This window comes from Pseudopodoces humilis, chromosome 4, assembly GCF_049639895.1.
Source record: "Pseudopodoces humilis isolate 2021_Gansu_Grassland_sample_001 chromosome 4, ASM4963989v1, whole genome shotgun sequence".
In the NCBI taxonomy this organism is placed as follows: Eukaryota; Metazoa; Chordata; class Aves; order Passeriformes; family Paridae; genus Pseudopodoces; species Pseudopodoces humilis.
In genome coordinates, this window is record NC_142203.1 from 32,228,146 (window position 1) to 32,250,948 (window position 22,803).

Here is a 22,803-nt window from a genome sequence, read left to right on the forward strand (position 1 = left end):
ATTTCTTTAACTCTGTATTTTAACCACATTATCCTCCTACATTTGACCTATGAACAAACTTACAAAAAAATCTTGAATATTCATAGGGATAAATTTCACAGAGAACCTACTAAATTAAAAAATGCACAGTGTACTACAATTCCTGCATGGTTTAAATCATGTTGAAAGAAAATCAAACCAAACTGACCTTTGAACAGTTAACAAGAGAGCAGGTATAAGCAATACAAGTATCTCTGAACATCTTAAATGCAAGCATCACTTGTGTTTATGACTTACTGACAGCAGCATATGTATTTTTGTTCAATAAGCAAGACAATGTAACACAGAGAAAACAACAAACACATGATGCAAGAAGACAGTTAACATTATTAGGAATTTTGCTTTAGGGAAAAAACTTTTGCAAAATCAAAACTGAATGAGTTGTATGTGAAAGAATGCAGGAACTATAATTAAAATAATGACCTAGTCACATCTCTTTCCTTTCTTGTGTTGTTAAAGACATTACAACAAAATCATTTCACTTTAAAAAAACCCAACAACACAAACACACAAACAAAATCCCACAAAACCAAAAGTCCCCATTACACACAACAGTAATGCGGGGGGAAATACTAATAATCTGAAAAAATGTCCAGGTTCAGTCTACATTTACTAGCATTTGAAACTTCTTTGGTTTTCTAAAGACCACTCAGTTTGTTTAGTACTCTATTCTGAAAAGCAAATACCATAAGCTGGTATTTGGAACAAAAGGACAAGGTAGTCTCTCCAAAGACCAAAGAGCATGAAATTCACAAAGCTGAGACAAGAACAGTACATGATGGATCTTCAGCAAGTTTAAATTCCAGTAATTCTATCATGCTGACCTTAAAGATCTTGGCTAACTAAATAAATGAGCATGTAAGCACCATCTGCTTGCAGAGACAAAGGAATCTGAGATCCTAAATAAATGAGAATGAACAAGTCTGTGATATAATTTGTCTTCTTTGTAAGACATAACATAAAATCTACAGAAGGATTGGTCTCTTGTATCTAGTTGCTGTCAGCAACTGGTATGAAAACTGAAGTGATGCATTATCAATGGGGAACATACAAAAACCTCATCAAAATTATGGCATTAATGTGAAATGTTCCAGGGTCAGAATTCAGTTATTTCTCACCTGCTTGTCTCTCTCAACTTCAGTGAAAAGAGAAAAAAACTACACTTACATTCACATCAAAGGATTCAAATCTAATGACGTTTACTGATAAACCACATTTCAGATCCAAGTTAAATCACTATGCAAAATTAAAAATTATTATGCAAATTATAATCTCCTGAGCCTTGATAATCTCAAGAAAATCTGGAAATACCTTCACCAAGCTTTTCTAAATTTACTTCAAATCCCTTATAGACAAACTGTGCCTTATTATGAATGCCATGAGTATGGTGTAATATAGATTCTGACCTTAGATTATTTAGATTGCACCTAGTTTTTAGATTTGGTTTAAAGGCATTGAAATATAGGTCTTACTCTGATAATCACAGTGCTGTTTCTCCCACTGCTGAACATTCCCAGCCCTCAGGTACCCAGCAGAAACTCTAGATACTAAAAAACCTGTATAACTCAATTTGGTACCTTAGCAAAAAAACTTGGAACAGAAGCTTTTGTTTAGAAATCTTTAAGTGCCAGGCTTTAAATGATGTAAGCATATAATCTCCCAAGCCAAGGCAGCTTGAACAACTGATGTATCAGCACTAGAATTTAAGCAATAAAAAACTGACCTCTCTGCCCTATCTTTGAACATACCTTGCTAGCTTGCAAAAGTGTCAGTACATAAATGACAGAGTACATGCACCTTTGATCATTAAATTTTGAAACTTTTTCACTTTGAAATAAAACCTGTAGTAGTCTGTGCTCCGAGTCTTATTCCAGTTATCTGGGTTTTTCGTGATTAACCACCTACAGTTAATGCCTGAGAAATTCTGCAGCTACTTTTCAGATGAGAAGCATTTTCTTCTTCATATTCACCATCACTCACAATTTAAACACTTACCATTATGCTCCCTTCTGATACTGGAGCTCCCTGAACCCAGGGACTTGATTCTCTATGATGGTAACTTTCCCATGACAAAGTACTACAGATCACACTTGTTCCTACATTTTCAAAGCAGTTTGGGATAATTTTTGAACACTATCTGGTAAAGCCACCAACCAATCAGCTTTATTCTCCCCAAGTCAGAAAATGCTGAAAATATTTTAGGTGCAATTGCATAAAAATGCAACATTGCTCAATTCATCAAGAATATCAAACAAAGGAGGAAAACCAAAAATACTGTTAAATGAACAGGTACTTTAAAATAAATGAAAGAAGAACATTTTGCAGATGTAATAAAAATCCACTATAATTCTGCATAATGAAAATTCTCAAGACCTCTACTTGACAAGACTTTACTTCTATATTCTAGTTTCAAAAAAAACCTGTTAGTTTTTATTTCTATCAGAAACAGGGCAAAAACCCCACAATTAGTAGTAGTAAATACCATGCTTAAATCAACTACCAAGCAATTACAGTGAAACTATGAACAAGAAATTAGAATTTTTAACAATTTTCTGGAATTCATAAAGGGCTGCCGAACTATTTAAAGCCTTAAGTATCATTAAAAGAAGGGACTGGTTCTGCTAGAAACACAGCAATCAGAATCTATAAATAACAGTCAGGAAGCAGATGCTAACACTGCCTGCACTGGTCTTCAGAAAATTCATGAACTTGGTAATCAGTTTCTATATTCAGCCACAGTGGGGGAAAAAAAAGCATTACAAATGAGAAGCACTTCAGAGAAATCTTTAGATGTGAACGGAAACAATTTGAAGGAAAAAAGCTCTGAAGCCATTAACAGGAGCGCTTATCTTAATTACTTTTAAAATACCTACATTTCATCATATAGCTTGAGCTTAGAAAAGGCTTTTGAGCTTTTTTTTTAACCAGAAAGGCCAAGATTCAGGATTCTACTCCCACCATCTGAAGACCAGGGCTTCAGAATTCTTTCAGAAGTGGACTCCAAATGCAGATTTGCAATATGGAGATGCACAGGTAACAAAACACTTGGATTCAGAGGTATTTTAGCATAAGTGGTACTCATAACTCACACAGAAGACCCTTCAAGATCAACACACAGCATACAAAAACAACCCATTTCTTCCCCAAAATCTAGGTATTCTACTGGAAAGAAGATGAAAGACAGAGATGAATGTTTGGAATGCATCTGCATTACAAGCAGCGCCAGATTTATACACTGCTCCTTTCACCTTCTCCACGCTCCGTATTTGTCTAAGCAGACACAAAAAAAGCCCCACCACATCATTCTACAACAGCCCTGAGAGTGGTCAAAGTATCAGAACCAAGTCACTGCTTTTATACATGTCTGGAATGAAGGCACATACTAACTAAACTCACAAAATATTTCAAGCTTTCTTTGGAACTTGAACAGGGACAGCAAAGCCTCCCTGACTGATGCGAGGAGATACATCCAGTAATTCAGTCACCTATGGAATAGGAGTGAAGATAGGATGACAAAAATGTATTTTTACAGGGCTGAATACAAACAAAACCTCAAATTCTACCTCAAACAGAATTAATCTTGCCTAAACTTCATAAGATATACTTAAGCTTCCCACTTTTTCAAATATATCTCAGGTAGGAATATGATCACAGACCAACCTGGGATGGAAAATCCAGTATTTTTTATTTCTATCTGCCCCAGCCCTGAAAAAAAAAAAAACATACACACAAACCTGGCTGAAAACCTCATTTGTGTATTGTCAATTTGAACAGATGATCTGAGGGTGAGACACTAAAATGGGCTGTCCAGAGAAGCTGTGGATGCCCCATGCCTGGAAGGTCAGGCAAGATAGAGCTCTGAGCAACCTGATCCAGTGGAAGGTGTCCCTGCCCATGGAAGGGGTTTGGAACTGGATATCTTTCATATTACTTCCAACCCAGAGCACTCTATCATTCTGAGATTCTTTGAAACTGTCCAGCTGGAGAAGAAATATATCATCTGTAGTCATTGCCCTCCATGCTACTGAAGTGGCATGTATGTAAATTTTATGCAGGTCTACAAAACTCATCATATTTAGATTTCTACTGTTTGCTAAAATTAGAAAAACTAGTAACAAGATGACAAGTTTATCTTTCATAGTTGTGTTTGTTTGTCATTGCACACCAAGTACACATGAGATTTCTACACTGGAGCATTAATTATTATTTCAAGGTTATATTCTTATTCTTCTTCTAAGGAAAAAAAACACCTAGTCAGAAATTACAGAAAAAAAAATATAATATAGTATAGTTTGAATAAAATATATTAGCAACCTGATTTATAAGAATTTAGATTTAAATCTACACTCAGGAATTACAGCACATGTCTGCACAGAGTGCAGAATGAATCTTTACTCAGGAACACTGAAATTTTCTGAATTGTAAGAAATATAGCTGTTACAAAATGTTTCTTCAAGTCAGAAAGTTTGCTTTTCTCCTTGATAGAGCATGCTGTCATATCATTAAAGCAATGGACTTGTCATATTTTGTCACACACTTAAAAAAATGTACTAAACCCCCAAGCTTGATTCTATGAACATAGTTGATGAAGGGCTGTACTGCACAGAGGTTGCACCATCGAATGGAATACTATAGGCAGGAAAGCTATTGAACATCAGGGACCCTTGAAAAATATAACTAACAAGCAGCAGAAAAAACAGCTAGAAGCTGATTTTATGGTGTGACTGACAGCTCTTGGCACACTACATTTCACAGTGGAAGAAGAGACATTGCAAATTTTATTTCCTTGGAATTACCTGTATTCTATTGAACACAACAATAAAACTCATCACACTGAGAACACTTTGAGAACTCCAAAAACTTTAACAAACTGTATTTCTTAACCTCTAAAAGACAGATTAAATCAGCTCCCTCTACTGCATGCTCAAAACTATTTAAAAAAACCCCAAACATTAATAACACCAATACAAGGAAAGGTAGAGTGGCAAAATATATTTTTCTTAGAGCATTACTGTCTCCCGTATCATCACTGTCCTTTGTGCATATTGTTGTAAAGTATTATACATCTTGTTTCAATTGCAATTGTGAAACCTAACTATATAAAAGCATACAATGTGTACAAGGCATAACTGTTTCTGATCTCACAGTCAACCGGAAAATATTGTACAGTATTTAAAAAATTTCTTCAAATTATGTCAAAATAAGCATTTCTTAGATCTTCACCAGCCAGTATCATGCCACAGTGACAACAGCACATTTCAGTTATAATTTTAAATAATAATACATATTCATATTACATTACAAATAAGAATTTCTTTAAGCACACACAGAGAAAACAAAATTGTAACTGACAGTATTATGAAAGATAAAAGACAGTATATTAAAGATAAAACTTTTTGAATCATAATTAATGCATGCCCTCACCTTCACTGGAAGTCTGGAATTCTCCAAGATTTTTGCTATAGCAGATAAAATACCACACATGAGTGCAGAAATCAGCATCATCACTCCAACTGCTGTTAACCAGGACATACTGCAGAAATAGCACAAACTTTCTGCTGATGTGCATACAATGATATGTACAGCACACAGCATTAGACACATCAAGTAAAACAGCAGAGAGTACAGTGGAGGGGAGAGGGGCACTTCAAATTCTGCTCGCTTACTCAGGGCTTTTGGAACACTGAGCAAAAGTAGTAGCAGAACCTAGAAAAGAAATAGAGGATTAATACTTTAAAAATTGGGGTTAGCTAAAACATACAGTAAGAATTCACACAAAAAATCATGCTGTTGTCATCCACGTCACACTGCTAATATGCATACTTTATCAAAAAGAACTCTGAAGAATTATGTTGGACTTCTTTTGCCCCAGTAAGATACTACTATATAAATGGGAGAACCCAATATTGTCTTTTCATCTATTAAGGGCTTAAACACACAAGTTCCCAAGTTCAATAAATCATCATCTGGCTCTTCACCTGTGGCAATCAATGATATGTATGACCTTCATTCCCTGTAAAAGACCTTGAACTCCCAATATTGAAATAGCTCCTAGGCAAACAAATTTGACCCATTGTTTGTCACCTGCAAATGCCTGAAGTTAATACACTCTGTCAAAGGCAGTTTATTTATTTCCTGTATGAAAAAAACATATGTATGATACCCTGCTGAGCTAAATAGCTTCCCAGACAAGGGGAAGTTCTCATACTATCCCACAAGTGTATGCTGAATTTCTAGCTTACTAATTCTCACAGTATTTACTTCTTGTATCTCTCTTTATCTTAATTTAATTTATTGCTTTTACTTTCTTGGCTCTGACCTGCACACAGACAAGGCAGAATTCCAAGTTTCCTCTTATGTAACTGTAGCAGCAGAGATGAAAAATAAAATGAAACTTTCTGCTACTCAGATACAAACCTTTACCAAAAAGTGGGAAACTTCAGCCACATGCTGAAATGGTTTGCAAGCTGCAGAGATGGAGCTAGGACTAGACTGACCTCAATCAGCTGGTGCTAGAGCTAGATTAAAACAAATCAAAACAAAAACAACTATATCAGACTACTGTCAACCTGTAATCTTTCACTGTCACTTGCAAAAACCTGTGCCTAAGTTTTTTCCCACACTGCAGTGAGACATAGTATAGTAGACAAAAAAAAAAAAATACCAACAAACAAATGCTTTGCAATAGTCTGCTACTTCTTTATATTCTACTGCATATGTCATCTGGTTATGCAAATATGCAGTTTTGAGTATCATACTGGCTTAAGTATTATATTTCAGCCCATCACTCAAAATTTAAGCTAAAACTCATGGCACTCATGGCGGGAAAACACTCAAAGTGTAAATATCTACCAAGCTAAACTTAGGTCTTTGGAGCAAATGCACTGTTAACAGTTCATGTCTCAGAGGTATTCTTCTCAACAGAAATACAGGATAATTGGCATTTATAGCATGGAGTAGTTTGAAGCAACATCTGAGTTTCTCTAGTCTTATTTATTCAGTGAAGGTGGAAAATCGATATCTAGACAAAAACATTTTGGAAAGCAAGGCAGTTTCTTGAGTATTGCACTGGAGAAAATAAAAACTCCAGCCTTTTTGCTGGAATCTTACAGTTATTCTGAGCATACACTCCTAAACAGAAATTTCTGTGGTTAGTAGCTGCATATTTCTTTGATGAAAGTTGATTGCTTATAACACCTAAGATTTGTTTTCCAGAAATAGCAAGCATCTACAACTACATTCCAGAAAAACAAAAATCCAGTGCTTCAGATCTAAAGTAACTCTCAACAGCTTGAATGCATAGGTTCTGAAAACAAAGGAACAAAGAAAGATATGCACCTTCAGCTTTGCACTGAACTTTGTCCACCTCCAGATCTTCCATCTGTAGAGCAGGAACAGAACCTACCATCTCATCTACCCAAGGGTACCGTGGAACTCATTCCTGTGAAATGATCAGCAGAGTGACAAACCCTACTGAGCAGTCTACCAGAAAGCCATTTCAGAAGCACTCTGTATGCAGAGAGCAATGCATGGGAGACAAGGCACAGAGCCCAGACAGGACAACGGAGATTCAGCACTTGAGTTTTCCCCATAACCTCAGCTGGAAAGATCCACTTAAAATTAAAGATATGGTATATCTTATCCTTATAACTACAGGAGATATGAATATGTTGATATGAAGAGGTAATCCTACAGCAAGTATTTATTTCAGGGCTCTAAATCTATCAGTACAAGGAACAATTCCTGTAACTCTGAAAATTTTCCATATAAGGTATTGCCTGTTTGGAGCAGCTATACTCAACATTAGATAAAGAAGAACAGCTAAGGATTTACTTTCCAGACTTTTTTTTTTTCCTAATGCAGTAAAACTACTCAAAAATAGAAGGCTAACTAATAGGGAAATAACTTAAGTTGTAGCACATCTGCATCTCTACTATAGCTACCTACACTAAAATGTAACTAATTTGTATCAAAAGCTCTCTTGAATCATTTTGGAGCCCAGATTTTATTTTAAAAGGAGCATTAATCTTATCCAAGCAGGATGTCAGCCAACCCTAAGAACCCACATTCAGTAATTTTAAAGACCAGTAAGTATATACATTACATATCCAACACCAAGATACTTTACTTTAGTGCACTTAACTTTTTCACAGAAAGTTCTATTTTCATACCTCCATAATGATCACAGTCCCCACCATCATTGAATACATGTCATATTGTGCCACTTGTCTGCTTAATGAGGAACTCAAAGTCTTGAGCGCCTCTAGGTATTGCTTCAGGATCTTCTTGCCAAGATTTAAGAGTATTTCTGAATTGTTCCCCTCTAAATACAGTTTGATCCAATTACCATGGGATTTTTCTGCTATCTTAAAATGTTCATATCCAGGATCTGGAGAGAAAAGGAAAAAAGAAAAGAAGCAAGAGGAGCCATGAATAAAGAAAGATTACTTGAAGACGTGATCATATTTTTATATTTGCTTGTATAGTTAATAAAAATATATAATTGCTATGGCAGTTGAAAATTTTTTCACAGGTACAAAATTACACTATCTTTATCTCCCTGCAGCAATACCAGTTACTTGGAATAAAAGCAATTAATTATAACCTAATAAACTGTCAAGACCTCTAACAATTGAAAAACTTATTTTAATAGCCATTCATTTCTACAAAGAGTTTCTAGGATAAACGATTCAAATGCTTCAGATACTGTGGGGGAGGGAAGAAAGCAATGTTGTCCACTGGAACTACTCATCATCCAGAACACATTGTATAAACTAAGTAGGAAATTATTAAATAGCTGATGACAGGTCCAGTGGAGGGCAACAAAGATAATGAGGGGATTGAAGCACCTCTTCCATGAGGAAAGGCTGTGGGAGCTGGGCCTGTTCAACCTTGAGAAGAGATGGCTGAGAGGAGACTTCATCAATGTCTGTATGTATCTGAAGGGAGGGTGTCAAGAGGATGGAGCCAAGCTCTTCTCAACAGTGCCCAGCAATAGGCTGAAGTCTGCCTGTTGACAAGAGGCAACACAGGAACACAGAAAGTTCTAACTAAACATGAGGAAGAACTTTTTTTACTCTGTGGCTGAGCACTGGAACAGGTTGCATGGAGGGGTTGCAGATATGCAAAAGTCATCTGGACACATTCCTGAGTAATGTGCTGCTTGAGCAGAGGGGTTGGACTAGATAACCTGAGTGATCCAGTCCTACTTTACCTAATCTGTGATTCTGCTTTTCAAATATTGGTCATTAAACACAGTATGCATTCACAACACAAATTCAGTTGATAGCACATGGAAAGCAAGAGTGTTACTTCAGAAACTCATATCTCACTGGAACTTATGCTATACATGAATATTACATTTATCTGCATTTTTCTGAAAAAAAGATGTTTAATTTCACTTCACACTAATAGTACTTGATATTTCCCTGCAATTTCAGTTGAAAGGTAAGTATAAGTATAAGATAAGTATAAAAGATCAATTTGGAAATTCTTATATAACTTGCAGTTCTTCCCTTCTTAGCTGAAAGTGAGGTGAAACATTTTCTGTACAGTTTCAGACAAGAAAGATTAAAACAATGACTGAAATAACTCTGGTGTCACAAAAATTTAAGTTACAGCTCTTTTTCAGTCCTCGTAAATGAATAGTGTATTCTACTTGGAAAAAAAACACTTTATTTTTTGTTAAGCCTTTTCAGCAAAAGTACATAATTAATTCCAGAAACATCTGAAATTTTATTTCAAGTGAATTAAGGTGAAGGTGAATTAAGTATTTCTATTCACAATTTGTATAGTCATGAAAGAATCGTGCTTACTATTTGCAAGTCTCTTACCATACAAGACACTTCATCATCTACTGTGGGCTGAACTCAAAAGAGAGAATTTTAAGAGGCAATGTTTAACTCAAAATGTCCAGTTTTCCCAAGATTTCCAGAAGACTCCAAGACATGCTGACCCTGTTATGCAGGGGGTTTGCAGCGATCTGCTAAAAAGTACAATCCAGCCAGCAACAAAGAGCTGTATATCAAGATAGATGCCAGTGCACACAGAGGATTTCATTTCTTCCCTGTAATTCCTTTAACTTCCCTATAAAGTTTCTCTTCCAGTATATTTGAAATAAGGTTAAATATTCATATGTTTGAGGACATCCATAAAGGATCATCCAAAATGAGCTTTAATCAAACTGAGATTTGACAGGACACTTTTTCATTACACAGAAGACTGAAATGAGTTCAAGATATATTTTGAAATATAAATAAATTCCCTCAACATCTTCTGCTCCTGTTCTGCTCCATTTTACTGCCTCTTGATTAGTCTCCCTCTTCATTCCTTCTAGCATTTTTCTTTCATCCTCATCTACTTCTTTCCATGCTAACTGTTCACCAAAACCATTGTGTTCATGTTATGAAAGATGACTTTTAGTCAAACCCTCATGAATTAATGACTTCAAGACCTTGCAAACAGGAATAAAAGACCATGGTTCACAAATTTTGTTTGAGAACTCCAGTTATATTGGTTCAGTGGCACATTTATATGCAGGAAGCATAAAATAAGAAGGGTCAAGGACACTAAGTTGCTGGAGAAGCATTTTGGTAACAGGCAGGTAATATTGGTAAGTCAGTCCCATATGGGATACTTAAAAGACAAGTCAAAATGGAAGCAAAATCCAAAGCAAGCTTGCCAAGCTGCACATTTCCCAAAGCACTGGCAATGTTTTACTTGCAAAGTATTACATTAGCAATTTGTGCTTCAGCCTCACTACCATCTTATCACAACCAAATAGGCAAGAGTTGCAAGCTTCTGTTCGACAACAATTTCACTCAGTTCCAGTCACAGGCAGCAATCATTTAAAAAGAATTATAAGGAAAGAATGAATAATGTAAAAGTGACTTCTCCAGTTTCAATACATAAATGTCCCAGTAAAAGTCAAATTATTTTAATCTAATACAAGTTCAGGATGAGTCCCAAATGGAAAAGCTTGCACTCATTTTAATAACACCACCCAACTTGCTCTCAAGCATGACTCTTCATTCCACTGTAAAATGTCTTTCAAAGGTCCTAATTTATAATTCAGCTACATGTTCAGAAGTTCAGAACACAAGGGAAGCATTGCTAGATACCTAGGCCTCTCTTTCTTACACTGAGGTATGAACTTGCTCAAAAACCCAAAATGTCTTTTTAGATACATCTTTTTTCAGCTTTATAATTTTTGCTAGCTATTTTTATTCTTATTTTTCAGACTTTAACTGCATGTATCCACATCTATCAAAAGAAAAGCTCATGTCTCACATTACAATTTATTAGCATGTTTCAAAAAGATGTGTTTTAAATAATAAAGCCCTTAGTCAAGCTTCAAGTTTCTCATGTAAAATTTAATTTAACTGAGGATCAGTTTAAGTGTGAGGATTCTTCTGTACTTCAATAAAGGAAAGCCCAAGTCCCATTACAGGGTGTAAAACTTCTTAGTTTGAAAACGATTGTTTATATGAACAAACATGGGGGGAAAAAAGTTACTGACCTGCCTTCATTCTGCTCTTTATTTATGAACAGGTATATTTAAAACACACTTGAAGATGAAAAGATATTTTTATGTACTCTTACCATTTGCTCTTAACATTGGAGCAGGTGAATCCATGGCTTCTTTATGAAACAGCTTGTAAAGGTCATTCTGCCTTCCCATCTGACTGTTACTCAACTCAACTGATACCTGTCTTCATCTCATTGTGTTAAGAAGGAAACTAATATTCCACCAAAAATGAATGCATATTTTATGATACAGCTTAAAATGGGTGAGTCTTTTCCTGCCATGACTGACTTAGTCATCATCCTCATGGTACCAACATTGTGCTCTAACCCCTGTGCTGTAAATTACAGCACTGGACAGGAATGCCATGTTTTCCCCTTCCATAGAGCTTACTGATTTTGACATCAAGAGTTCAAAATTTTGTGTTTGGGGTTTTTTTGTTTTTTTTTTTTTAAAGCAGCAAGGCTTATGCTATCCTTCCAAGCATTTTCAAGAATGCCTTTCACCTTAAACTGAAGTTCCAGTCATAGGCATTTTTCTTAGCATTGATCTGAAATGTTATGGTCCACTAGTTGTTACCAGCTGAGAATCTGCATTGGAAAGCTTGAAACTGCAGCATCAGTTTCAATGAGTGATGTCCAACTAAGCAAATGTGAATGACATCCAACTGATTCCAACTATGTTTTGGGCAGCAGAGCTTGTCGGTGGAATTCAGAAATTATGTACCCCGAGAGCTGTCAATGTAACTCTGATGAGTGTTCAAATGTTCAGCAGATGAAGATCAAAAGGTTCTGAGCAGGGTGAGCTAAAGAAGACTGCTCAGATCTGTGTCCAGTCAGCTCTTGAACGTTTACAAGTAGGAAGTCTCCACAACCTTTCTTCCTAACTCTATCTAGTGTTTGACAAATCCTAAAAAAGTTTCCTCTAAATTTTTTGTGGGGACCACCAGTTCCACCTTTTCTATTCCCTCCCATCACGTATTACCTACATTGATAAGACCCCTCCTGAACAGTCCTAGCACACTCAGTCCCTTCTGATATGACAGATGTTCCAATCCCTTCATCACCTTCATGACCATGCTCTTCACACACTACATTATATTCACTAAATTATGGTACTGAGAAGCCCAGCACCAGACCAAAGACTCCTGATGTCTGCTCACCACAGCTGATACAAGAGGCAGGATTGACCAGCTGATGACTGTCGTCCTAATGCCACCATGGATGCTATTGCCCTTCCTTTGACAAGGGTGCTCTGCTGCCTGATGTTCAATTTGGTCACCCCATGGTGGTTCTTCCAGTTGTTTCCAGTCAGTCAAAATCCAATCTGCACTGGTACATAGGAATTATGTCTTCCCAGGTATAGGATTTGGCATTCCCCTTTGCTGAACCTTTAGAGGTCTCTGTCAGCCCATTTCTCCAGCCTGTTGAAGCGCCTCTGAGTGACAGCAGACCCACCTACTGCATCAAGCGCTTCTCCCAGATTCCTATTGTGTCCTTCCCTTGCCGAGACACCACTTTGTCCCACTGGCCAGATCAGTGATGAAGATGTTAAATAGTGCTGGCTTGAGTCAAGCCCTGTGGTTGATCACAACAGCTTTCAAGAGGACTTTGTGCTGCTGATCACATGCACATGTGAATCCAGCAGCTTTTCAGTCCATCTCACTGCCCAGTCATCTAGCTTGAAAGGCAACAGGATGGCTGAAGCACTACATGAGCACCATGGAAGATGAAGGTAGGACTTCCTCCAGCTGTCCGAAAAGCTATGAATTACAATCCAACTGTCTGCACTAGACACCCACACAATATTGCCCATGTTGGTCTGTGCACTAATCCTGAGCCAGAAGTTCTCAACTATTTCATCATCCACTCCCAGGCACAACTACATGCCAGTCACCACTCTCTCACATAAAGATTGATTTTCCCTCACATTCCCAACTTTACAATCTTAGAATTCTAGAATTATTCAGGCTGGAAGACTGCTTTTAAGACTATCTCATTCATTGCCAGCACTGTTAATGGAGACATATTTTGCTAGATCACCACCCATTACTGGTTTCAAATTAGACATTAAGCCACTGACTTTACATTTACATTTACACTTATTCATTACAGAGTTCATTTGTCAAACTCTATCACTCCAACGGCAGCAGCAGAAATGTTCAGGGAGGCCTTACCAAAGGGCTTACAGAAACCTAAGTGGATGACACATCTTTTGTCCACTGATGCATTTACTCCATCAGAGAAGGACACTAAATTAGCAGGCACCATTTGCCCAAGGCAAAGTAGTGTCAGTTGTTTCCAATAACCTTTCTATCCTTCACGTGTTTTGACATGTCTTCCAGGAAGATCAGTTTTGTGAACTTACCAAGCACAGAGGTGAGGCTGACTGGCTAAGCAGCTCCTAGGATCCTCCTTTTTACCACTGTTAAAAAGAGGTCAACTTCTTGAACATGATTCAGATTACTTAATATAATAACTTCTCTGCAAGGTAACCTCTTTCTAGGGGAATCCTAACAGATGTGTATATGCCTGTAGTGGGATAGTGGGATGGTAGCTATCTTCACTTAAAAGCCACGCAAAACAAATAGCTATTCATGCATGCTCATATTAGTCACTGAGTTAGTGACATTGTCTTTAGTATTTCTAAGCCTGAAGTATCCACATCAATCAAACAACACTAAACAAACAGAACATACTGTTTCCCTGCCAGTCTTAAATGAACAGACATTAGCCTATAGCCTTGCACATCTAGGACACTCTAAGAAAAACAAGGTTCCTCTCTGAAGTCCACAGCAACACAGAAAATTGACATTAAGACTGTAAAAAAAGCTACCATGATTTGGACCAAGACTTGCACCATGTTACTGAAACTTTCCATTACTGAAAGGAGAGAAAGTCATTTGGATGCTTTGCCTCCCGGACTCTTTCCAGTAAGGCAGCGCTTCTAATAAGTTTGCAATCACAAGCAAACAGCATAAAAGATTCTCACATTTTTATCCTCAGCAATTTCGACTTTCATTTCTCATATGAAAGCTACAAATTGAAATTAAGCTGTTCTGAGATGAAAAATAAAATTGAAATGGAGATATAAATCAGAAGCTGGTAGAAATTCCAGTTTGTTTCATCAGTGTTTGCAGAAATACTCTAAGATGGAGTTTTGTGACGGCATTTTCAACCATACAGTCAAATCCTGAAACCCCTCAACAGGGCAAGTTCCTCACTTGACACAATTGGGTTGAGTGAAATCTGTGCAGAAAAAAAATGGCAGAAGAGATGAAGCATGAGTCCTGCTGTAGGCATGCTGTGGCAACAAATGGAATTTATTTTGTTGAGATTCCTGGACAAGGTTTAATTATGATTAGGAGCTGTGATGTTGAAAGATAATTGATTCTTGACCTAGAATTATCATTTTGCTAAAATTTACGTTGCTATCCACTTTAATTATTCCTAGCTGTAAAACAACTCTGCATTCTCATCTAGTTACTTTAATAATTCAACAGATTATAAATCAATTTATAAGCTTCACAGTCACTTTTAAGACAACATCTTCTAATGTCAATGGTAAAATATACTTCTTCACCCTCTGACACAGTTTTTTTTCACAAAATTATCATATTAACTTCATTATTTATACTGCAATTTTTATCATGTTTCCTAATGAAATACCACATTTTGCTAGGTTTGGTTTATTTTTTCTACTTGGTAGAAAAAATACTTGTTTTTTATTCTTTCCTCCAAATACACACACATACGCTTACTTTTAATAAGCAGTTCTCTAGGTTCTCATTCCAAGTAAATACATAAAAATGAAATTAAAAGAAAACTTACCCTAAATTATATCCCAGCTTTGCTTGAAGCATCTTTTTATTTAAACTAGAAAATTCAGTCCATTGTGTTAACTCTCCAAATAGCTCAGAGTTAGTGCCCTATATAGGACACCTCACAAAGAGCAGTTATGAAACCACTGAGATTTAACTACACTGGCAGTTTTACTTTAATCTTACTCCATCATTATTTTTGCTCTTTTGCCAAAAAGGAATAATAGTAGTCATTAAAAAAACTGTATTCAGAAGCAGTGTATCAAAGTAGGTTGCATTAAAAATTTAATTTGGTACAGTTGTTCCAAATACTGCTCTCAAAAGAGTAGCTAATTTGCAGTGCAACGCCATACTATTGAATTTAGAAGACCAAACTGCTTTATAAACAGTATATCTGTAACATTTTTTTAGCTAATTTACCTTTTTCATATGCAGGTGTATTCTCTTGCAGCAATCTGCTAAGCTGGAACCCATTCAAGTGCACAAAACGTAGCTGTTCTCTCATTGTCTTGCCTCCAACAATTGGCAATATAAGGTTCCCAACACTGTTTCTTGAAATTGGAAGGCCAAGACCTATTGCCAATGTGCTAGCTAAATCTGTTTGCTGCACATGTTCAGGTTGGGCTAGAGGAGCTAGAAACAACAAAAACAAAAACAGAAAAAAAAAATCAAATAAAAAGAGAGAGGAAAACAAGTATTTCAATAACAGGCTCATTCTATCCCATTCTATTTCTCCAGAGACAGCTGGCACCTTATTGTTTCATTGGTGTTAGATCAGTTATTTTAAATGGTCTGCAGAGAGCTGACTGATCTTTTTCAGCTGCTATTCTTTGCTGCTGTAAATCCAATATTTATTAAATTCTTAGCCAGAACCACTCTTCAATGTTAACAACTACCATAAACACAACATAAATGTTATACAAGTAAAAGTACAAAAACAGATGGTCCAGGACATCACCTTAATATCAAGTTGTAGCCTAAGAGAGTTTCATAACTTTTACATTAGAAATAATAGAAAGCACTACAGTAGACTAATCTAATGTATTAACAAAGAATGAGAATCTAAAATAATGTTGACAGGATTCCAGAAACTTCACCATGTAATGACAACAGGTCAAGATTTAATTAATATCAGGTGGCTAGGCAAACAGAATTAGACAAAAGAATTAGAAAGAATGTTGAGGCTCAAAATCTATGGCTATATCCAGGCAAACCCAGTGACTTTTAAAGGGTCCTGTGTAAGATTCCACTAACTTACTGCAGTTACCAGGATTAGCCTTCAGTCCCACAGAAAATCTACAGACATGAATGATTTTATTAACACAGGTAACTTCCTGTTTTTAAACTGTTTTGCTAGCTGTTTCTTTTTGTGCTAAACTAGTTAGGCAACGGTGTTTTTCTATTATGATTTTGTTTCATCCTTTTTGAAACTTCAGGTATTCAGTGTTTTGACTTAAATGCAGTATAGTAAGAGTTCTATACAGTCTTTATTCCTCTCAAGGCTCCTTTTAAGAGCATTAAAATTTCCCTCATTTCTCATCTAGCTCTGATTAATCCCATACTTGTACAGAATGCCATCTATAATCCATAAAGCCTCTTTGCATGAGTGCCTGTATGTCAGCAGTTTTCAGATTTTATCTTTAAAGGCAAGTTCTTAACTGGTTAAAAAAAGCCAAACTACCAAACACATTTAGCCAATCATGGATGACACATCTCTATAGAAGGCTATACAAGTAATACCCTGACAGCATACTAAATGGAAAAAGCCCACAGGATTACTATTTTGAGGTCTACCAAATTAACTACAGTACATTTTGTTTACAGTCGGATCATAAGGAGCAGTCACTAGAATCCTGATTACTGTACCAATCGAAAGTAAACTGCTGGATATTTACAAAGGCATTAGAAATCAAGAACTGTGTCCCAAAAGACAGGTAAATAGATATATTTCACTGTATTGTAAAAACTGCTCATTCAGTTTAAGCCTCATTGAAACTAATTCCAATGAGCAGAAGACTGCACTTACAGAATCTATGCTCTTCCTGGCTGTCAACACATGCTAGTGAAATTCATAAAATAAAAATTTAGCCAAGAGCTTTGATCCACTCTTAACTTTGTTTTGTTTACAGATCTGAGAAGAGATCAATGACTCCTCAAGTAGTGCTTTCTATTGCAGCTCAATAACAACTTTCCAAACAACAGGAAAATCTACCTCCACCACGCTGCAGGAACCTCCAGCAAGATAAATAAATCAAGGTTCTGCACACAGGTTTTAGAAGAAAAGAAAACAGATGGAAATGGGCAAGTGGCAGAATGAAAGGCAGAAGGGAGAATTATTTTGGGGAAAATATTCACTCTTGGTATAACTACATTCTGGCGAGTCACTCAGTCAAGGAGTTTAAGCACAACTCTACAAAACAGACTAAAGATTCTCTACCACTCCACTTCTTCACTGCCTCCTAACTATCTGGCTTTTATATTTTACTATCCACATGTAGAAAATCAATCAGCTTCAGAAACATGTAAACTCACATCAATAATATAAAATTAACCAGCCCATACAGTAAACACACTCATGATCGATATTCCATCCTTAAGTCTTAGTAATCAATAGTCATGTTATCAGTGCCATCACCTCTCACCCTTTCACAAAGGTCAGATCAATTTAATGTTAAAAAAATAAACCTCTTCCTAATAGTCTCTAGCCTCCTAAGTGCTTTCTTCTTCCTTCAAGTTAACTCTGTGTGAGAAACTGTCATTCATTCCTCTATCCCAGCTCTCTGAGAGGGAAGAATGGAGGCCAAGCAAATATTCTGGCCATGAAAGAAAAATTTAAACCTACTTCACATATGATTTTGCATCTACACCTATTCATTTACCATTAGCCCAGTATCCAGACAACAGACCTCATTTACTCTCAAAATTCAGGGCAGGGCTGTACAAGATTATCATCTCAGAAATATACCAATTCTCTACAATGCTTGATTCATGGTTTCACCAAGATACAGATGCTAACTTTGGCTGAGTTTTGGATTACGCAGAATGGGTTTTCCCAAATAGCTGTAGAACAAACCAAAGCACTTTTCAAGAAGAATTCTAGACTATATAAGTAAAGAGTTGCCAGTGTGTTCTTGTCCTGGTTTCAACTGCAACAGAGTTAATTTTCTTCCTAGTATCTAGTACAGGGGCTTTGTTTTGGATTCAGTATAAGAATAACGTTGATAACACACACTCAAGTTCTAGCTGTTAGTAAGGAGGGCTTACTCTAAATCAAGAACTCTTCCACTTCCTGTGTTCTGCCAGGGAGCATGAGAAGCTAAGAGGGAACACAGTTGGAGCAGCTCTATGGTATGGACTATTCCTTCCACTAGTTCAGGTCAGCTGAACTAGGTGAAGGAATAGTCCATACCATACAGCATTGTAGCCATTACACAAAGTGGAGGGAGTTGACTGGGGGCGGTGGATTGCTGCTTGAAGGTAGGATGGGCACCGATCAGCAGGTGGTGAGCAATTGCATTGTGAATCACATGTTTCTGTTGGGTTTTATTCCTCTCCCTCTCCTAGGTTTTATTCCTCTCCCTCTCCTAGGTTTTATTCCTCTCTCTCTCCCCCCTCTTCCCATTACAATAATTACTATAATCTACATATAATTATTATTGCTGTTCTTGTTACAGTTACATACAGTAGTAATGTTCCCATCCTATTAGAGTACACTATGCACTGGTATCTACTGGAACCTTACACCAAGTACCACAAAGCCACTCAGTCACTCACAACACCCATCCTGGTGGGGAGGAGAAAGAAAAGGTAAACCTCATAGGCTGAGACTAGAACAGTAATAAAATTAAATATAATAATAATAATAATAATAGTAATGAAAAGGAGACAAGGAGAACAAAAAAAAACGAACAAGAGAAACAACTGATTCACAATAAAATCTGTCACCAACTGCTGATGAATGTCTAGTCGATCCCTAAGCAGTGACTGGTAGCCCCAGTTTACATACTAGGGATGATGTTCCATGGTATGGAATATCCCTTTGGCCAGTTCAGGTCAGCTGTCCTTGCTATACTCTTTAATGGCTCCTTTTGCACCTGCTTAATGGCAGAGCATGGGAAACAGAAAAGACCTTGATTCAGAGTAAACATTAAAGCACCAGTGTGTTATCAGCATCATTCTCATACTGAATCCAAAAAACAGTCCTGTACCAGCTACTAAGAAGAAAATTAACTCTATTCCATCTGAAACTACGACAGTTCTAAAAATGCTTCTTTGATCCTTACCACTTCTCTTCTCAAAAGCAGAGCTGATAAACAGCAGTGGTGTGTGCACTTCTCCTTCTGAAGACCCACCATGACTGCCTGTTTCAGACATCCCATGATCCCCACAAACAACTAACAAATTGGGCAGAGAAGCTTCCTCCTGTAAATCATAGAAAAAAATATAAGTTACCATACAAACACAATTCATTTATATAATTTCACTATCTTCATCATTTTCAAACATGATACATCTCAAAATTAATTTAGTTTTTGAAACTTGCTCACTGTGGGGCAGATAACAAGAGACGGCTGCAATTAAGTGTAACTCAGTAATAGCAATTTTTAAAAGTTAAGGTACATTCACATCTAACACACTTGTCAGTATCTTAGCAAAAATAAAGCATAAAATAAGCTTTAAAAAAAAAAAAACAAACCTGAATTTACAAAGTTACAAGAAACTCTCTGAAAGCTAAAAAAGGTTATCACACCATGAAAAGAAAATCAAGAGTACCAGAAAAGCATCATTAACACAGAAATATTCCCCCTCTTCGTTTCTTCAGCTTCACTAGGTTTTAATATAGATGCTGAATTATTGATACTGTAAATATTAACATAATATCAACTCAATATTAAAAAGTAATCCTATTTCTAATAGGATTTCTAGTTTCCCAAGGGCTTTAGAGGTTGAAATTTGACTGATTTGGGGTTGAAATCTGACAGTCAATGAAGACTGACTGTTAATGATAGTTGAAGAATGATGTTGAATGATGTGTTGGTTTCTGAATAAAGAGAAACAGAAATTTAAAGTACTTAAAGTGAGGTCTGTCCAAGAATTTTGAGCTAACAAATCAAAGTGGCAGAAAATAAACACATTCAACAACAAAGTAGCTTTTTATTATCTCTAGTTATTACCAGTACTATTCTATCCAAAAAAATAAAGTGAATAAAGTGCTTTTATTATGTCTGTATTCTAAAATTGAGATAAAGGCTTGAATATAAATGGCAAAAGTAAAGATACTAAAAAACAGCAGCAAAACAACTGTAACATTCATACAACTCAGACACACAGGATTTAACCTCTTTTCATGAAATAGTATCCACTTGACTAAAAATACTATTGAAATTTCACGATCAGCTATTCTGAATTGCAGTAGCCAAAACCAAGCAATTAAAAAAGTTTCATGCCACCTGGAACTAGGATTTGATATTTCAGAATTCAGACTCCTTAGGTAAGCAACAACTAGTATTTACAAATCTAAAAACAGATTCAGATGCGCTACATTCACCATAAAAAAAATGCAGATTAAGACTACCACATCCATTTGAATTTATCAAATATCTAAGAATTAGGTATGCCTTCATAATTCTGGGCATCAGAGCCATTAGCTACACGTGCCCATTACTCCTTCTGCAGAATTTCATTACTAGAAAGCATACCAACAACCATTTTAATTCACAAGTGATGCAAGAATTTTGGCAGGCATTCCTCTCCTGTTCCTGGACACCAAGGGGGTATTATTTCCCACAGCTGCCCAAAAGAGGCTGTTAACAGATGTTACTAAGGTCAGCCACCAAATCCTTAAAAATGCTACACTGGGAAATGGCCCAGGAAGGCAAAGAACAGAATACACACTTCAGTCTATGAATAAAGAAGGTACTAACAACAACCAGCAAGCATTTAAATGTCAGTCCACAACTAAGAGATACTGACCCAAGAGGAAGCTGTATTACCTTTGAAAGAAGGGAAATATGAATCTTCTTCAATATGTTATCCATTTCACGAAGTTTTGGTCCCACTAATGGGCTGTTTGGCCCAGTCATATGACCAATATGGTCCAACCCCAGGTAATGTAGTATTAGCAGATCCCAGTCTTCTCTCTTCAACACTCTATCCAAATGTCTGGTAACATTATCATCAACCTCAAAGAAAAGGAAAACAACTATAAGGTAAAAAAAAAATCCCTCTCGTAAAAAGCACAAAAAATTAACTACAGTACCCACGAAAATTCCATAGAAGCTGATGAGGTTACGCAATGTTAATAAGAAAAAAAACTGAGCAGTTCATTGTCAGGCAGTCAAATATATTTGTATTACAAAATAAATTCTTCACCCCATTTAATCTTTTCTGGTAAGGATGCATCAGATTACATACAGACAAGGCAAATGGGTTACCAAACTTACATAGAAACTTTTAGAAACTGTTCCAAGAACTTTTCAGTCACTTTCGCCCTTCACACCCGAATTTATCACTTCATGTGTGATACATTAAATATCACAAGAACAACAAAAAGTCTCAGTTTAGTGAGGGGAAGCTCAGGGGTACAACAGACCCTAATTTTTCAACTCCATTTTTGCTAGTGTGCAAACACAAGAAGATTGCACTTGCTGTGAGTAAAAGAACTGATAACATAGTGAGAAAGAAAAACTATTTGAAAAGTGCTATTTGGGGCCTAACTCACCTATTTTCCTGCTTAGGCTGACAGTACATCTTTAGTTGCATATAGTCTCTTAGGTTATTAGAAATCCCTACAATATTTCCCATGTGATACTACTTCGTTGAGTCTATATATAACTACCAAAAAAAACTATAAAAAACTGTGTGTTTAATACACTACATTAAGGCAGTACAAAGAGCTTGAGAACCACATAACCACAGACCCAGTAGAACATTTGCACTCCAGGTTAAAGCTTTTGCATGTCTTATCAGCATAACCAATCAAACATGTCTTCCAATTCATGTTTGACCTTTGTAACTTCCTCAAATAATAAAATACTTCAGTCAGTAGCAGCAGGTCAATGGCTTGAGGTTTTAGAAATAATAAAGGTTCAAAAATGAAGTAAATTTGCCAAAGCATTTACTCTTCTAATGTGCCCTGAGTAAGAATTTTCAGAATTCGTTTCATATACTTTCTGTGCTCCCTCTTTGACAGCATAAAGAAACACCACCCCCACTGCAATTACAAAAGTGATGTAATAGTATAAAAGTACCTCCAAGAGACCAAGCTAACATATTAATGGACCTCTTCAAGATTGCACTAATTAAAAATATGATAGCAAACTGAAAATTTGGATGGTGGAATTTTTAAACAAAGCAACTAGTCTCTTCCAACCACAACAAGTTTTATGAGAAAATGGTATGTTTAGGAGTTACAGAGTGA

General features: G+C 36.4%; 1 protein-coding gene across 1 annotated transcript in view; it reads right to left on the reverse strand.

Annotated features, from left to right (window-relative positions):
• Positions 1 to 22,803, reverse strand: part of PIGG (phosphatidylinositol glycan anchor biosynthesis class G (EMM blood group)) — an 89,364-nt gene that overhangs the window by 61,194 nt on the left and 5,367 nt on the right. The window contains exons 4-8 of the mRNA XM_005530935.3: positions 21,377 to 21,565; positions 19,667 to 19,805; positions 15,804 to 16,016; positions 8,211 to 8,428; positions 5,464 to 5,745 (exon numbers count right to left, since the gene is read on the reverse strand). Coding sequence (XP_005530992.2) covers positions 5,464 to 5,745; positions 8,211 to 8,428; positions 15,804 to 16,016; positions 19,667 to 19,805; positions 21,377 to 21,565 — 1,041 coding nt within the window. The remainder of the gene's footprint in view (positions 1 to 5,463; positions 5,746 to 8,210; positions 8,429 to 15,803; positions 16,017 to 19,666; positions 19,806 to 21,376; positions 21,566 to 22,803) is intronic.